This window comes from Bos grunniens, chromosome 25 (genome assembly GCF_055505025.1).
Source record: "Bos grunniens cultivar Pamir isolate PY7600 chromosome 25, Bosgru_T2T1.0, whole genome shotgun sequence".
In the NCBI taxonomy this organism is placed as follows: Eukaryota; Metazoa; Chordata; class Mammalia; order Artiodactyla; family Bovidae; genus Bos; species Bos grunniens.
Genome location: NC_141189.1, coordinates 6,101,625 through 6,119,111, shown reverse-complemented (window position 1 = coordinate 6,119,111; position 17,487 = coordinate 6,101,625). Strand labels below are relative to the sequence as shown.

General features: G+C 41.9%; 1 protein-coding gene across 2 annotated transcripts in view; it reads right to left on the bottom strand.

Moving 5' to 3' along the window:
• The window catches only part of LOC147344830 (cytochrome P450 3A24-like), a 55,248-nt gene that overhangs the window by 25,503 nt on the left and 12,258 nt on the right, over nucleotides 1-17,487 (bottom strand). For both annotated transcript variants that reach the window (XM_086374071.1, XM_086374072.1), the window contains exons 3-8: nucleotides 13,563-13,656; nucleotides 11,665-11,717; nucleotides 7,944-8,043; nucleotides 4,234-4,347; nucleotides 3,903-3,991; nucleotides 729-877 (exon numbers count right to left, since the gene is read on the bottom strand). In XM_086374071.1, the coding sequence (XP_086230197.1) occupies nucleotides 729-877; nucleotides 3,903-3,991; nucleotides 4,234-4,347; nucleotides 7,944-8,043; nucleotides 11,665-11,717; nucleotides 13,563-13,656 (599 nt within the window). The remainder of the gene's footprint in view (nucleotides 1-728; nucleotides 878-3,902; nucleotides 3,992-4,233; nucleotides 4,348-7,943; nucleotides 8,044-11,664; nucleotides 11,718-13,562; nucleotides 13,657-17,487) is intronic.

Here is a 17,487-nt window from a genome sequence, read left to right as displayed (position 1 = left end):
TTGAAAATAAAGCTACGGGCCTTGCTCACTGAAGCTTGGTCTCCCTGTGTCATTCTTTCTTGTTTCCTTTTCCTCCTTTTCTCTTCTGTTCTTCCTTCATGCCAAAATAATTTGGAGCAGGGGGGTCCTCTGCGACCACTTATTTGCCTGGGCTTCTAAGACCTACTCGAGAAGGTGCCTAAGGTGGGGCACCTTCCGCTATTCGAGAGGGCGCCTGCAGCCTCCGTGGTCAGAGCAAGTTTGGTGTCATGAACTTTATTGATTTCGAGCGTAAACCAGTTATTATTGAGCATCTAATAAATCTCTCAGCCTTTGCTATCCCTTAATCGCCAACGCTGTCATCCTGAGGGAATCCCTGGATCCAACCCGGGCTGGACCCCGGCACATAATACCCTCCATTGAGGTCCAGACACATTGCTGCAAATGGCAGGATTTCCTTCCTTTTCATGGCTGAATAGTATTCTGGTGTGTGTGTATGTGTGGTGGGGGTGGGGGGGTATATACACCACATTTTCCCTCTACATTTATCCATCCATGGACACTTAGCTTGTAAAAACCATTGTATTGTATATTTTAAATCAGTGAATTGATGGTATTGAATTATATCTCAATAACCTTGTGAAAAAGAAGGAAGGAAGGGAGGGAAGGAGGAAGAGGGGAAGAAAGAACAAGAGGGAAGAAGGGATGGAGGGAGAAATACAGAAAAAGAAATGTAGTAGGACACTTACCTACTGAAAGTAGAAATGGATCAAGGATATCAAATCTTAAGAGCTTCTTGGCATTCTCCACAAAGGGATCTTGCGGGTTGCCAAGGGAATCAATATTCACTCCAAATGATGTGCTAGTAATCACATCCATGCTGTAGGCCCCAAAGACCCTGAGTAGAGAAAGATAAACACAGACAATTACAATTGGGACCAGTTGACTATCCATATCCAATACAGTTAACAAGAAAATCATATAAAATCAGATGCCCAGGCAAGACAGGTCAAGAGCCACACTCTCTCAGAACCACCTGCTGGATCATGGAAGACTGTCTGCTACTATCACTCACTCCTGAGGTGTGTATGAGTGTGAATGATGCAACTGCCCCCGTGCTGGGGGGACGGGGACACTAAGGCAAGTTAGACCCCCCCCCTCCTCAAACTCAAGGAGCTCAGTCACAGAAGGACAGAACCCATAATCTGACAAAGTACATAGTGTGCTTTGACTATGGGCAATAAAAGGTGTATATGGACTGTGTCTGAGCAGAGCAAAGGGAGCAAATTCACTCTTCCTGGAGAGTCAAGAAAGGGGACATTGATCTGGGTCTCACCTCACCACAGAATTGTGCTCAGAGCTGATGCCCCTTTAGTGCAAAAGCAGAGTTGATATACAATATCACATAGTTTCAGGTGTAGAAGGACGATTTTAAATACTCCATTTAAAGTTAGTATTAAATACTGACTACATTCCTTGTTATGTACAGTCTATCCCTGTAGCACAATTACTTTATACATTGCAATTTGTACCTTTGAATCATCTGTCCTATCTTGCACTCCCCTTCCTACTTCCCACTGGTAACCACCACTTTGTTTTCTACACTGTGAGTCTGTTTCTGTTTTGTTATATTGATATTTATTCATTTTATTTTTAGATTCCACGGACAAATGATAACATGCAACTTTGTCATTCTCTGTCTAACTTATTTCACTAAGCATAATACCCTCTAGGTCCATACATGCGGTAAATGGCACAGTGTCATTCTTTTTTATGGTTCAGTAGTATTTCTTGTGGGGGTGCCTGTGTACACACATGTGCTGCATCTTCTTTAAGCATTCATCTACTGACAGATACTTATGCTGCTTCCGTATCTTGGCTTTGTAAATAAAGCTGATACAAACCTTGGGGTGCATGTATCTTTTCAAATTAGTATATTCATTTTCACTGGATGTATACTCAGGGTGGAATTGCTGGATCATATGACAGTTCTTAGCTTCCTGGGTGGCTCAGTGGTAAAGAAACTGCCTGCAATGCAGGAGATTTGGGTTCGATCGCTGGGTCAGGAAGATCCTCTGCAGAAGGGAATGGCTACCCAATCCAGTATTCTTGCCTGGGAAATCCCATGGACAGAGGAGCCTGGGGGCTACAGTCTGTGGGGTCACAGAGAGTGGGACATGATGGAACACAGACAATAGTTCTCTTTAAGCTTTTGGAGAAACCTCCATACCGTTTCCCACAGCGTCTGCATCAGTTTACAGTCCACCAACCTTGTACCAGGGTTTCCTTTTCTCCACATCCTCACCCAAACTTACAGGTGTTGGCTGATTTTGTGATTTTGATATGCATTTCTCTGATGATTTGCAATGTTGAACATCTTTTCAACTGTATATCTTCGCTTGAAAAAATGTCTATTAAGATCTTCTGCTCATTTTTCACTGGGTTGTTTGTTATTTAGATATTGAGTTGTATGAGACATTTACATATTTTGGGTACTAATCTCTTATCATCACATCATTTGCAAATTATTTCTCCCATCTATTTATTAGGCTGTCTTTTCATCTTATCAATATTTTACTTCACTGTGTAAAAGACTTATAAGTTCAATTAGATAAAAGTAAAAAATTAGGTCATTTGTTTACTTTTGCTCTTGTTTTCTTTGCCTTAAGAGTTAAATCCAAACACATATTGTTATGATTTATGTCAAAGAGCATTCTGCCTATTGTTTCTTCTATGTTTTTATGGTTTCCAGACTTACATTTAGATCTTTAATCTATTTTGAGTTAGCTTTTCTATAGGGTATGAGAAAATGTTCTATTTTCATTCTTTTACATGTAGTTGTCCAGTTTTCCCAGTATACTTATTGAAGAGACTGTCTTTTCTCCATTGTATAGTCTTGCTTTCTTTATCATAGATTAATTGACTCTAAGTATATGAGTTTATTTTGGGCCTATCAATTTTATTCAATTGATATGTGTCTCTTTTGTGCCAGTACACTCTAAAATCAGGAAAAGACAAGGATGCCCACTCTTCCACCTTCTATTCAATATACTATGGGAAGTCCTAGCCACAGGAATCAGACAAGAAAAAGAAATAAAGGGCATCCTAATTGGAAGAGAACATGTAAAACTATTACTATTCGCAGATGAAACAATATTTTATATAGGCAACTCTGAAGTTCCACCAAAACTCTACAATAAATAAATTCAGTAAAGTGGCAGGTACATGATTAATTTGTAGAAATCTGGGTTCTTTTCTATACAGTAATAAAGAACAATCAGAAAGGGAAAATAATAAAACAATCCTGTTTAAAATCACATTAAAAAGAATAAGACACCGAGGAATAAACTTAACCAGGGAGGTGAAAGACCTATACTATGAAAACTATAAAACAATGAAGGAAACTGAAGGTGATACACGAAATGGAAAGATGTTACATGTACATGGATAGGAACAATTAATATTGCCTAAATGTCCATATTACCCAAAGCAATCTATAGATCTAGCATGATCCCTATAAAAATACCTGTGTTACTTTACACAGAACTAGAACAAATTATCCTCAAGTTTATATGGAACCATACAAGACCATAAATAGCGAAAGCAATCTTGAGAAAACCAACAGAGATGGAGGTATCATGCTTCCTGACTTAAGACCAAACTGTGTATTTTTGTCTCCCAGAATATCCAAGGTGACACTTAAGCAGATAAGTTAATCCTGGCTCATGTACACAGAAGATACCTTCTGATATTTTGATGAGCCAACACTCATTTTTAAGTGGCCGGCCAGTCGGAGTTGTAACACCATACACCTACTTCTGTCTGGTCACTAGAGTAACTCAGAAATAGGAGTTTGGCTCCAAGGCAGGAAACACAAGGGTCTCAGTGGAGTTCAGAGGACCAGCAGCTTCACCCCTACTTACTCTTTCATGTCGACGGACGTGCCTTTCTCTGCTTCCTTCCTCAGGTTCCTCACCAACACATCTCCATACTTCCCAATGATAGGGAACATCTAGACACAAAACACAACAGCACTGGAAGTTAAATGTGGAGACTCAAGTTTTAGAAGAACTTTTCAAGGGCATGGAGGTTTAAGTGACATTTTATTATGAATCTGACGAGGTCTCTTCTAGGATGGGAAGATGAAAACCATTTTAGGAAACTCAAATTTGGCACACCACTCCTTGGACAGGGATATGAATTTATTTTCTACCTTATTCTTTAAGTTGCTCATGGAAAACCCTCTTCTTTTACCTCCTTGAGCTTCCCACTGGTGAAGGCTGGAGAGAGCAATGTCCGTATTCTCTTCCATTGTTCATCCTCAGCCACAGAAACAGCATTTTTCATAACTCCCATTGGACCAAAAACCTAGAGTTGAAAGCAAATTTAACCCTACCTAAGTGTTGGAAGTCTCAACAGTTGTGGAAAATTTCTTAATAATTTGGGAACAGTGTATTCAACAAATCTTTAGTGACTATCTACGTAGTACCAGGCCCTATGCTAGATGAACAATAAACTTTATCCTGAATATCTAGGTTCTGTGAATGTGGAAGAGACATTCAGCCACTTGATGTGGTTTCCAGCCTTCGTATTCCAATCTCCTTTTAAACGCAAATGACCCATGTAGTACAGAAAGGGTTCTTCCAGGGGGATAGAAGGGAATAAGATCTTGTTCATCTTCTTGGGCTATGCAGAGAAGAAAGGGATTGGTGACAGCCAGCCAGATAGCCTTGACAGACTGCATTTTGCCTCAGATTACTTCTGTCTTTACATATATTTACAGCCTGATCAACTGGAAAAAGGAATGTGCTGAATTGATGGGGCTTTTTAAGTAGTACTAATTACACAAAAGTTTATGAAACTATTTCAAATTCTGAAAATAATTGTGCAATGACATGGAAAACATTTCCCCCTACATTTTCCCCCAGGAATAGAAGGGGGAAGAAGACAACTCTATTTCTCAGCTTGGGACAGGCGTATGAAGCCAGCCTGTTTGAAAATCTCCTCAATCTTTCAAATTTATATTTTGTTTTAAAATAGATTGCTCCAACACTCATTCATGATAAAACTCACAAAACAGGAAGACAAAAAAATTTCCTCAACTTGATAAAGAGCATCTACAAAAAGACCTACAGCTAATATCACTTTATGATGAAATACCAAAGTGACATCTCCAAGATAGGAGACTCGTCACCAGAGTAGGAGACTCCAGATTTTGTTGTCTCACAATTAGACAGCCCACAGTAAATGAAAATAGGTTTAAAAAGGTCAACAATACAACAGAGCACACTTGAAAACAGCTCACAAAAAAAGTAAGGAGAAGAGTTGCATATTGTTTGCATCATCCCTTCCCTTAGGCCCAGCACCTCTCAGCAGCAAGAGGAAATTCCCCAGCTTGAGACATTTTCCCTTGCTGGAAAAAAGAGAAAAAATGACTAAAAGAGACAACAGGATCAGTGACCAGTTTCTCCAGCCTTTCAGAACATTGCACAAATGACCTGCTTTGCTTTCACCCTTCCCAGAGAAGAGCAGAGCCGAGACATCTAGAGACAACTAGGAACAAAGAAGAAGGGCAGGGACTACCAGTGTCAACCACGCAGCAGGAGTGACTATGGTTCTCTGTATCCTCCTCTGCAGAAAACCCCAGAAACTTTGCTATGACGAAACCAAGTGCCAGCATAGTCATTGAGCAACCTCTGAAAATTTTGGTGCTGATCACTCCCCAGGGTTCTACATTAGCAGACTCCAGTGCCCTAAGTCCTATCTTCCCCCTCAACCCCCAAAAGAGCTGCTCCAGCCAGTGATGCCCTGAGACCCAGGATTCACACTGGCTGCCAGCCCCGATCTTTTTGGCTGGGCATGTGCAAAACCCCATCCCAGACCCCTGCAGCTGCTCTATACTACATCAGTGGAAAGCGGTAGGTATAATGTGCTTTTGTAGCTACACAAACATACACACACAGCTATCTGTCTTTATCTGTATTTATCTGTCATCTGCCTATATCATCTGACCTGTTATCATCTATCTACATACCAAAGTGTGGATTTACACTGATAATTTAGTTGGTGACTCCGCAGGGTTTAGTCTAGTTTCTCAGTCTCTGAACCTGTGACTTCTTCTCCAATGGTGAGAATGCCAGCTTCCATCATCCTTTCTATATTATTACTTGATCAATCCTCCTTTATGTACCCAATCCACAATGCATCCCTTTCCACTCACGATGCCCTCTCACCCTACGAGCCACCACCACAAGTGAGTATTTTGGTTTCCCTTACCAGTGAAAGTGAAAGGGGCTTCCCTGATAGCTCAGTTGGTAAAGAATCTGCCTGCAGTGCAGTAGACCTTGGTTCGATTTCTGGGTCAGGAAGATCCCCTGGAGAAGGGAAAGGCTACCCACTCCAGGATTCTTGGGCTTCCCTTGTGGCTCAGCTGGTAAAGAATCTGCCTGCAATGCAGGAGACCTGGGTTCAATCCATGGGTTGGGAAGATCTTGAGAAGGGAAAAGCTACCCAGTCCAGTACTCTGGCCTGAAGAATTCTATGGACTCTATAGTCCATGGGGTCTCAGACAGTTGGACATGACTGAGCTACTTTCACTTTCACTTTCACTTTACCAGTGCCCGGCTGCCAACCCTGTGGAAACCCTCCCCTCCCTACTCGGTCTCTGACTTGGAGCCACTGTCCTCCTTCTCTGGCCCCACCCTGACGTGTGAGGCTGCCCACCTTCTGTGGCCCACCTTCGGGTTTAGGACTGGAATGTCCAGGAAGAGACAGCAAGCAGGGGAAGGAGAGGGGAGGGAAGGGACAGGAAAGGGAAGAGATGGCAGGCAGGGGAAGGAGAGGCGAGGGAAGGGGCAGGAAAGGGAAAGGAAGAGCCACGTGCAGCTTCTGACCCCACTGAAACTGACCAGTGTGTGTAGTATTTCTCCCAATCAACTGATCAATCAGCCACCTTTAATTCAACATTCATGGTGTTAAGGCAGTTGCAGGAGTCCTACCCTACTGCCTCCAACCGCACTAGAGCTGCCCAGTTAGTGCCACTGCTGATGCTATGCGGACCCAGGATCCACACCAGCAGCCAATCTTTTTCAATGCGCATGTGCAAAACACCATCGGAGGGCCCTGCAGATGCTCAGATGCCTAAAGCCAGTCCTTACTACTGTCACTCAACTGTACTGACACCTGCCCACAGCTAACCTCTGCAGCCACACACCTGCCCACTGCCAGGCTCAAGCCCGAGCACAGCAATGAAGACCCAGGGGAGCAAAAAATAAAATAAATAAATTACTTTTAATAGATAGTCTTTCCATAAACAGTGCTGGAGCAAATCAGACATTTAGATGCAAAAAAAAAAAGCAAGCTTAACCTCACATGTTACACAGAAACACAAAATGGATTATAGACTTAAAGGTAAAACATAAAATGATTTAATGTTTAGGGACAAAATAGGAGAAAATCTGCAATGCCTAAGATATTTTGGACTTGACAACAAAGGCAAAATCCATAAAAGGGAAAACTGATAAATCACTCGTCAAAATTTAAAGAGCAATATTTGCTATGCTAAAGATCCTGATAAGAGGAAAAAACAAGCTACTTGCCACAAATATAAAAAAAATAGTAAGAAGGAGCCTTGTAGGGATGGAGTAGTTCTGTACATTGATTGTCATGGTAGCTACAAAATCTACATCTAGGACTCATTTTCACAGAGCAAAACATACAAAATGAGTGAGCATGAAACTGAAGAAATGACAATATGCTCTGTGGATGGTATGAATGTCAATTTTCTGCTTTGAAATTGTAGTCTAATTAATCAATGTATTGCCATTGGAGGGATCAGAACGAAATGTACATGACATCCAGCCTCTCTGTGTTTTTCTCTTTTAACAACATCCTGTGAATTTATAATATATTTCAAAATGCATATCTAACAAACAAATTGCAAATTAAAAAAAATGGATGCCTACCCTCCGGTTTGTGAAGACAGAATAACATTCTTTCACTAGTACTGTTTTGATCATGTCTGGATCCGTGATAACCAACAGAGGATGTTTACCTTCAAAAATCCTGTGTAGGGAAAACAGAGCTGATTAAACTTAAGGAGCCATTTTCTGCAGCTGGAGCCATACCTGGAAGTCCAGATGTTTATCTTAACATTACATAATCCATCCTTCTAAGGTCATCATTAAAAATACCATGAAAACACTACTAATTCTAGGTCATGGGTATATGGGTATTTCCTATATCATTTTCCATAATTTTTATAGGTTTAATGTATTTCATTGGAGAAGGCAATGGCACCCCACTCCAGTACTCTTGCCTGGAAAATCCCATGGATGGAAGAGCCTGGTGGGTTGCAGTCCATGGGGTCGCTAAGACTCAGACACGACTGAGCGGCTTCACTTTCACTTTTCACTTTCATGCATTGGAGAAGGAAATGGCAACCCACTCCAGTGTTCTTGCCTGGAGAATCCCAGGGACGGGGGAGCCTGATGGGCTGCCGTCTATGTGGTCGCACAGAGTCGGACACGACTGGAGCGACTTAGCAGCAGCAGCAATGTATTTCATTATCAAGAAAAAAGTTAGGTTAGTAAATAACTGAAGAAAGCAAATTATCTGAAAATTAAAAAATAATTAAGGGGAGACCATCTACTCAGTCATTTTTGGAGATGTACCCAAAGCATGAAAATACATATAATATTAGATGAAAACTGTAGACACATCTATCATAAATATGTAACAATATATCTGCAAATGGAAGAAGATTTGGAATGCTTCACAACTGACAGTGGGATTATGAAAGATTTTCTCTTTTGTCCTATTTTCTAAAATTTGCTTATTAGTTAATATTTTTTAAGGAAAAATTTTAAATAGTGAGATCTCCTTGGTAGCATCAAGTTCAGGATAATCTGAACAAAAGGAAAAAGAGAATGAAAAAAAAATCAGAAAAGCATGTATAACTCATCTTTTAAATATTTTCTTTTCATTACATGGGTCCCATGGGCCTCAGGCTCCATGTCGGTGACATCCATCACCAGCTTGGCAGGCCCACATTTGACCCACCTATCACACAAAGCTGACTCCTCAGATGTGACACGTCACTGTTTGACCTGATCTCCTGACTGTCAGGATGTCCCTTCATGGGAATGGGCCACTGGAATGACATTTACTCTGAGTTATTTACTGTCTTCTGATATTTTGGTTTCATTATCAATCACTTACAATGGCTAGAACTAATTGGAAGATTTTCTACATGTTCCCTTAATTAAATTAAAGAGATTTAGGATTAAAAATAAATGATGTTTGGTGCCATCCTAAAATGTTCTAAGAAAACAAAGGTTTTAGAAATTATCACTGGTATTTATGCTCACCAATCTATAAAATGCTAATATAAAAGTCAGTTTTTGGTTGCTTAAGGGAAGTAGGAAGTGTGTTTTCGGTAAAAAGGGTATGAGGAATGAAATTGCATTTTGTGAAGGGAAAAGGAAGTAAGCCTAACTTACAGGTGGCTTTTTAGATGGACGTCGACAGTAATGGGTACAGAAAGGGATAAGGTTTGTGAAAAGCCAACCCTGAGGAAAAGTTTTGTATATGGTTATGCTAGGTAGTTAGAGTAGGGAAAAAGAGTCCAAAATGGCGGTGGCTAAAAGACAAGGAAGGGAAAAGCCTGTGAAAATAGAACAAAGGAAGGTCCGAGGACCAGGATGAAGACCTCAAGTAGAACAAACAGCACTCCTGGCTAAGCCCAGTTTGCATAGGGCAGGCCCAGGGGGAGGAAGAAACATAAAAAGAGGAGCCAAAGCGCCTGCTCTCTCTCTCTCTCCCGCACGCTGGCGTGCTCCTCCACTCTCTTCTCTTCTCTTCGTGTCTTTGGGTTGGCATGCCCTCACGCTTTGAGGATGGATTCTCCTGCTATCTTCTAAATAAAATAGAGCCATAACACTGATTTGCCTAAGAGCTATAACATGGTTTGTCCAAGACCCGAGAGCTGTGACGCACCGAGGGCTTTAATGTCCGTCGCTCCAAATCTTTGTTGTGGATGAGACAGAACCGAGGAGCGTACACTTGCCTGACAGTTAGGACTAAGTTTGGGGCTTCCCTGGTGGCTCAGATGGTAAAGCGTCTGCCTGCAATGCTGGAGACCCGGGTCCCTGGGTCAGGAAGATCCCCTGGAGAAGGAAATGGCAACCCACTCCTGTACTCTTGCCTGGAAAAGTCCATGGACAGAGGAGCCTTGTAGGCTACAGTCCATAGGGTCGCAAAGAGTCGGACACGACTGAACGACTTCACTTCACTTCTACATGTTCCCTATTCCTCCTTTAATTCCACAGAAGAATTTCAAATCGTTTTGTGATCGCACATAAAAATTACGGAGAAACACTGCACTTACTTCTGCCCATTTCCAAAGGCTGTTCTAAAACTCAGAGGGTGTAAGTGGGTGTCAAGAGCATTTAGTGCTGAAGCAGTGACAGGAGGGATTGAGGAGGCACTTAATCGGCTCTTCCACCTGACTGACCATATTACTTGGACGATTCTCTTCTTCCCCTCATGGTTTTGCAACAACACTTGGGTGGATAAGAGATAGTGGTTTCAGGTGACCCTTTATATTCATGATGTCACTCCCGTCTTAATATTTTCTCTCACTAACAGTCACAATTCAGGTATTTGAACTCACCTCAGATCATAGTGATTCTGTGTACTGGTGAGTGGGGTCAAACTCTATATTTATAACAGGTTTTCCCAGGTGCTTCTCATACATCCATGCATGAGAACCATTTTCTAAAAGAGAACTGGGATCCACCATGAAAAACGGACTCCAGCCCAAGCTCACAGGTACTAAGCGTTGGAGGGGCAGCTGGAGCTGGGCCAGTAGTGTCCCAGTGCTATGTATTCTTCCCACTCAAGCAGGTCGACATTTGGGGCCATGGCAACTCACAGGTTCCCATGGTTTCTGAGGGCCTCATGAGAGAAGATGAAGAGGTCCGGACAGGTAGAGCCTCTGCCACTTGCTGTTGGCAAAGAAGCACCACAAGACACCTCTCCCTCTGCTCTCACCAAACCTCCAACAGCTCCTAAAGCCCACCTGACAGACTCTGGGTTAGATATATATACCCTACATCTCCTCAAAATCGGAGAAAAACAGTGCATAAAACAATCATTGAATACAATTCTACTGGAAAATCTTATCTGAAACAATTAAAAAACAAACAAACAAACTCCATACATGCAGAGAAAGTAAAAAGCTGAGCAGATATGATTTCCCATTATGTTAACCTATAACCCTCATCTATTTTTCCAAACTGCTAAGTCGCTTCAGTTGTGTCCGACTCTGTGCGACCCCATAGACGGCAGCCCACCAGGCTCCCCCGTCCCTGGGATTCTCCAGGCAAGAACACTGGAGTGGGTTGCCATTTCCTTCTCCAATGCATGAAAGTGAAAAGTGAAAGTGAAGTCGCTCAGTTGTGTCCGACTCTTCGCAACCCCATGGACTGCAGCCTACCAGGCTCCTCTGTCCATGGGGTTTTCCAGGCAAGAGTACTGGAGTGGGGTGCCATTGCCTTCTCGGAAGCTTTACAGCCAATGACTTCATTCCAAGAAGCTCTGGACTGAGAGTGCCCTCCACACCACCAGGGGGAGGGCAGGATTATTATAAGAAGTGTGTCCGATTGGAATTTTCAGAATACTCACCCCCACATTTTCCCATACTTTTTAAAACATTCTTCATCAAACTCACAAATACCCTATAAGGAAAAACAATATTACATTATTAATATCCTGTATTGAACCCTATCTCTAATTCACAAAACTACTATTTTTCACTGGCAGTTGGAGGGAAGATCTTATTCACAAATGTCTTAAGGGAAAGGAGAGAAAACAGAGGAGATATTTGTAACTGACAATTTAAAATCACTCTTGAATTTTCTTTGAATATTATAGACACTAAACACTTACCCCTGTCAGTGAATACTAATTACTCCTCGTCTTCTGAAGGCTTTTTATTGTGCATGTGTTGTCTAAAATCTCTTAATCTCTAATCCACCATGGACATTTGAGAAAACTGGAAATGAGGGAAGTAAGGGTTTCCTGCACACACTTTCCTCTCCTAGTGTAACAGCCTTTTCATTTCTCTCATGAGCTCTTCCTAGAATTTCAGCAGAATAAGGAAGCTAAAGCACCAGTAATGTCTTCTAATCTCGCAGATTTAAAGACGTCTAAGGGGTGTGTGTTCCATGAGAAAGTGAATGAGTGATTGAATGAATGACAAAGTGGACTCCCCTTCTAGTTTTCCAGCTCAACGCAGAAAAGATGGGGCGATGCCACAAATATACAAAGAACAGTGCGTTTTAAACACCTGGCCTGAGTTTTTACTTCTATAACTTAAAAAAAGCCTGTCCCTAAGTTTCTATCATGATATTTAATGCTTTACCAAGTAAATGAAGGTCCCAGAAATGTGAGTTGGGGTGCATCTACTATGGAGTTCACCTGGGAAAGGTGGAGAGGAAATTACTGCTTCTTCAGATGGAAAAATGTTCAGGAAATTCTGAGGCAGTAACGAGACAGTGAAGACCTCAGTTGGGAGAATCAGGATCTGAGAAACAAGCCTCATGTCTGCAGGACAGGAAATCTAAGCCAGAGAGCAGCCCGCATACAGGGCTCTGCCCCTGCACATCATAATGCAGCTCACGACCTTCAGTTCAGGGGCCAGGCCCTGGGGGAGGCATCAGAGCTGAATGAATATCAGAATTCACAGTCCATCTGCCACCTGGTACATTCCTTTCAGTTAAATTAAACTTCTAATAATTTTGTCAAATCATATCCGTTCTAGTGATTTTTGTATATGTGATTCTGCCTTATTTTGTAAAAACTTCACAACTTATTTAGTGGTTAAATATCTGATAAATAGACAACCTTGCCTCAGTTACACTCATTCCCTGCTCAAACTCATCCATGAGTTGCCTGCTTTGAAGGCACAGAAAAAGCAGAAAGTTTTTGGTCCATTTTTTATATCCCAAAAGATGTCATGTGTAGCAAGAGGTAGAGCATAAAATGGGGGGGAAAAAAAAAACCCACAGGCATTAGCAGTTCCTGAGAGAATCCAAGTATGTACAAATTACCTGATACATTAGAACTGAAGCATCCAAGCAATTCAGGAGAAAGGAGAAAAAAGGGTACCCAGAGCTTATGCTACCAACAGGACTCGTCTAACTATACTGTACACTGCTTAATGAGCCACAACCAGGCATCCCTTCATGCTTTTCTCCTGATAATTAGTAGGACTTTGCCTTGCTGGGAATCTGCACCTGGCAGAGAGAAGATCTTCTTCACAAAGCTTATAAGATGGAACTTCAAGTCCTGTGCTGACTCAGTCAAGAGAGCTCAACTGTCTGAGGAGGCAAACCTGAGGCTCTTAACAGCCGACAATAGAGGCCTGGGGTATAGAAGGCATGTGTGGGTGGGGCCTATGATGTGATTTCTGGGAAATATCAAAACTGACAACTGCCTACTGAGGAGGAGAATTTTACTATGGAAGTCAGCTGGGATTTGCAACCATAGGAAACCAAAAAGGGACATCAAGCAATATGCACCTTTCGGTAGGATAGAACGTTTCCAAAAAGAGGCAGAGGTCTTGGGCCAGGAACCCCCAGCTTCTTAAACAGTCCATGTGAATAAGTTCCATATCTATAAAGTGAAAGAGAAAATCCAGGTCAGGGATTGTGGAATAAGTGCTGGAGCTGGCTAGTCACTGATTCAGAACTGGAACCATCAGCCTACAGAAGCAACATGTAGGTGATAAATACCAGCAATTCCAAAAGCAGTAATTACTTTTGTTGATCATGTTCTTTCCCTCCTCCACAGTGAGACCATAAATAGCAGCTGAAATCTTGATGTCCCAATCCTATAGAGTGGATGCTTGATAAATGTTTATAATTTCAGAGCTTCTGAGAGGTTTATGCTATAATTCCTCCAAAAATATCATTCATATGTATTTAGTAAGTGGATTCTTAGTGGTTCCACTAAAGTGGTTTAGAGATTCTCATTCTAGATACAAAGGGGAAATTTTCCTGTCTCAAACATGAGATTTTGGTTATCTGTGTCCACCCAATGACAGAGTTACTAGACTCTACCTTGGCCTGTTCTTATCCTTTTCTTTTCCTCTGATGTTTTGTTGTTTAGTCACTCAGTCATTTCCGACTCATTGTGACCCTATGGACTGCAACATGCCAGGCTTCACTGTCCTTCACTATCTCCTAGAGTTTGCTCAAACCCATGTTCATTGAGTCAGTGATTCTACCCAACCATCTCATCCTCCGTGCCAATCTTTTCGAGCGTCAGGTTCTTTTCCAATGAGTAAGTTCTTCCCATCAAGTGGCCAATGCATCAGAGCTCCCTCCATGATCTGACCTCATTTTAAGATCTGATTCTTCTTAATTCTGTCTTCAAGAGCAGGACTTAAAGCAAGCAGAGTGTTCTTATCTGCAGAATGAAAACTGATTCAAGGCTTCCATTGCCATCATAGAAATTGAGCACCTTTCAGCTACACCCATGGCTCTGTGTTCAAGCAATTTGATTGACTTGAACTACAAATAAGTTGTAGTGATTGACTCTTTTGTTCCCTGAAACTGTATAAATGAATCAATGACTAAAGGATCCATCTCCAGACCATTCCCAACCTCATGGCATCAGGTCCACCAACTACGCGCTAAGCCCACTGCCTGATTTACATTCATTTTTCTAAAGATGCTCAATCACAAAGCCTCTGCACTTCAACTATCTTAAAAAACAATCAAGCTGGTGCTCCCTATGGCATAGGTGCTCCCTATGGCAGGCCTGCCTGCAGCTTATCTTTCATGTATTACATGTGCAAGCCCACAACTCCAGGTTCTAGATCTTTGCAAGCCTGCTCATTCTGGTGTTGCTGAGAAACGACAGAGTGCAGGAAAAGAGAGGCTGAAGGAAGAGACTGCCATCAATGGTTTAAATGTGAACTTGCTAGGCCTCCAAGGCTAACTCTGTAGAGTTAAATTAGTAAGGTATGGTTGAGCATGCTGTGTGTAAATGGTTCATAATGCCCTACAGGCACTTTCAACAAAGAGATATTGGGGTTCCCAGTCTTCAGTTACCTTCCCATGTAGAGCAAAAGACACTTTGTGTGACAAAAAATGAGTGACCATAAAAAACTTCAGAATATTAAATTAAGATCTTGTCTCTCCTTTTTGGAAGGGAGCCTTTAAGGTGGCACAGGTTCAAATTTCTGTACAAATCCAACAATCTTACAATATGTGATAAGAGAAACCCAAAAAATTTCACAGACGGACCTATGCTGGAAGCGCACAGAGGTACCTTGGCCAAGCGCAGCTGGCTATATCTCTCTCTCCTCCAGAGCAAGTGGTGGAGGTGTGGGCACCAACTGCCACAAAAGGGGTGGCCTGGGCTATTCCCACCCCAGTTGCTTCCCCTTTTGTTTGTCTTCCTTTCCTGTTTCTCTTCACAAACAGGGCAAGTCAGTTTCTGCTTCTGAACCTTCAGTGTGCTACATGAACTCAAAAAGTGAGGCCAAGCAATTGAGTAACCATGTTGGCAACACAGGTCCCACAGAGAGCTCTGGTATAGTGTCTGAACTCACTTAGTTCCACCAAGGCAGCAGGTGGACTGAGTGAGTTATTTGGCTTCTTTCTAGCTCTTCACTTTTTGGTTCGTGCAGTAATGCTATTTTGGGTAAAAAGGAAGGGGCTAAAGATAAAGCCAACATTTTTATAGTCTTTACATCCTGTCGGCCTAACAAGAGCATTGCCTGCAGCGGCTGATTCCTGGCTGCACCAGCGCCTTCTCAGGCTACAGGGATGTTTGCCTGGTGGGGACACTAGCTAGCCCCAGCCCCACTGTCAGACGGACCACACACAGTGTGACTGAGGTTGTGTCTTGTCCCCAGGCTTCCAGCAAATGAGATGCCAACCCTGTTGACCTTCTGTGGGACCAGGTCTGAGGAATAACTCTAGGGGGTCTGCTCTGAGGAAAGAGGAATATTCTCCCCTCCATCCCGATCTCTCTCTGGATGCCTCTCATATCATCACCAGCTCCCAGGCATGTATACTCATCTGCCCTGAAGATTAAAATAGCTTGCTGGACATGTATATTTAAAAAGGTATATCACAGGAATATTTTACTACACTAGATTCATATTCCAGGCAGTATTCTAGAGGGCGAATTTATTTACATACCTTTCTAGGTACTGGACAGCAGTCCTCTTTTATCCTTCAGGGAAAAACCACATGCTGGAAATACTCATCAATTTTTTAAATCTAGTCCTAAATAGAATGAAGTTAAACTGCACCACATAATTTTATAATATCAGACAGAAAATATGTTGCTGCAATACCTTAATTTCCTAATATTTCTTTCAAGTAATTAAAATGAGGTTAATATTACCCACGTACGTGTCATCATGATTTCCTACACTTAGTGAAAATGAAATTGACAGAACCCAAATGTGATTTGTAGGGGTATCTCTAATCACTCATTGGAAGTAATTCCTGTCCCAACCTAATGCATGATAACAGAATCTCAACATTGAAAGGAATTTTTCTGCTAGATGGTTTTTTTCATTATTATTTTATTTTTTAACTTTACAATATTGTATTGGTTTTGCCATATATCAACATGAATCTGCCACAGGTATACATGTGTTCCCCATCCTGAACCCTCCTCCCTCCTCCCTCCCCATACCATCCCTCTGGGTCATCCCAGTGCACCAGCCCCAACCATCCAGTATCGTGCATCGAACCTGGACTGGTGACTTATTTCATATATGATATTATACATGTTTCAATGCCATTCTCCCAAATCATCCCACCCTCTCCCTCTCTCACAGAGTCCAAAGACTGTTCTATACATCAGTCTCTATTTTGCTGTCTCGTATACAGGGTTATTGTTACCATCTTTCTAAATTCCTTATATATGTGTTAGTATACTGTATTGGTGTTTTTCTTTCTGGCTTACTTCAACCTCCTGTGCCATACTTATTAGGGAAAAATCACTTAAAATCCAAACTGGACTCTGGGGCTTGTGCCTCTTGTAGATTTAGTAGATTTCAAATCACAGGGAAAATAAATTTGTACACTGATTCTAACTCATCCAGAGATTGAAAGAAAAGGTGAAAAAAATGAATATAATTTTAAAGTTTCTACAAAGTCTCCTCAAATCTTAAGATTTCTCATTTGGAACTAGATCATTTCTGCAGAGTACAGGGTGGGGGAATTGAGTCTTAGGAATGGATGCCCTGAGGAGGGGTGCAGAAAAGGAGGAGGGGTGCAGAAAAGGGGGAGGGATGGGTATGAAAAAAAGGGTGCTTGTTCTCAGGCCTCCAAACAAAGTCGGGGTGCACCCGGTGCCTTGTGTAAATGACACCTGGAAAGAGGGTCCAGAGCAGGAGCTCCTGAGTGACAAAGGGGCCAAACATTCCTCAGGATTCCTGTAGCAGGTACAGAATCAGAAGTCAGAGAATGAAACAAA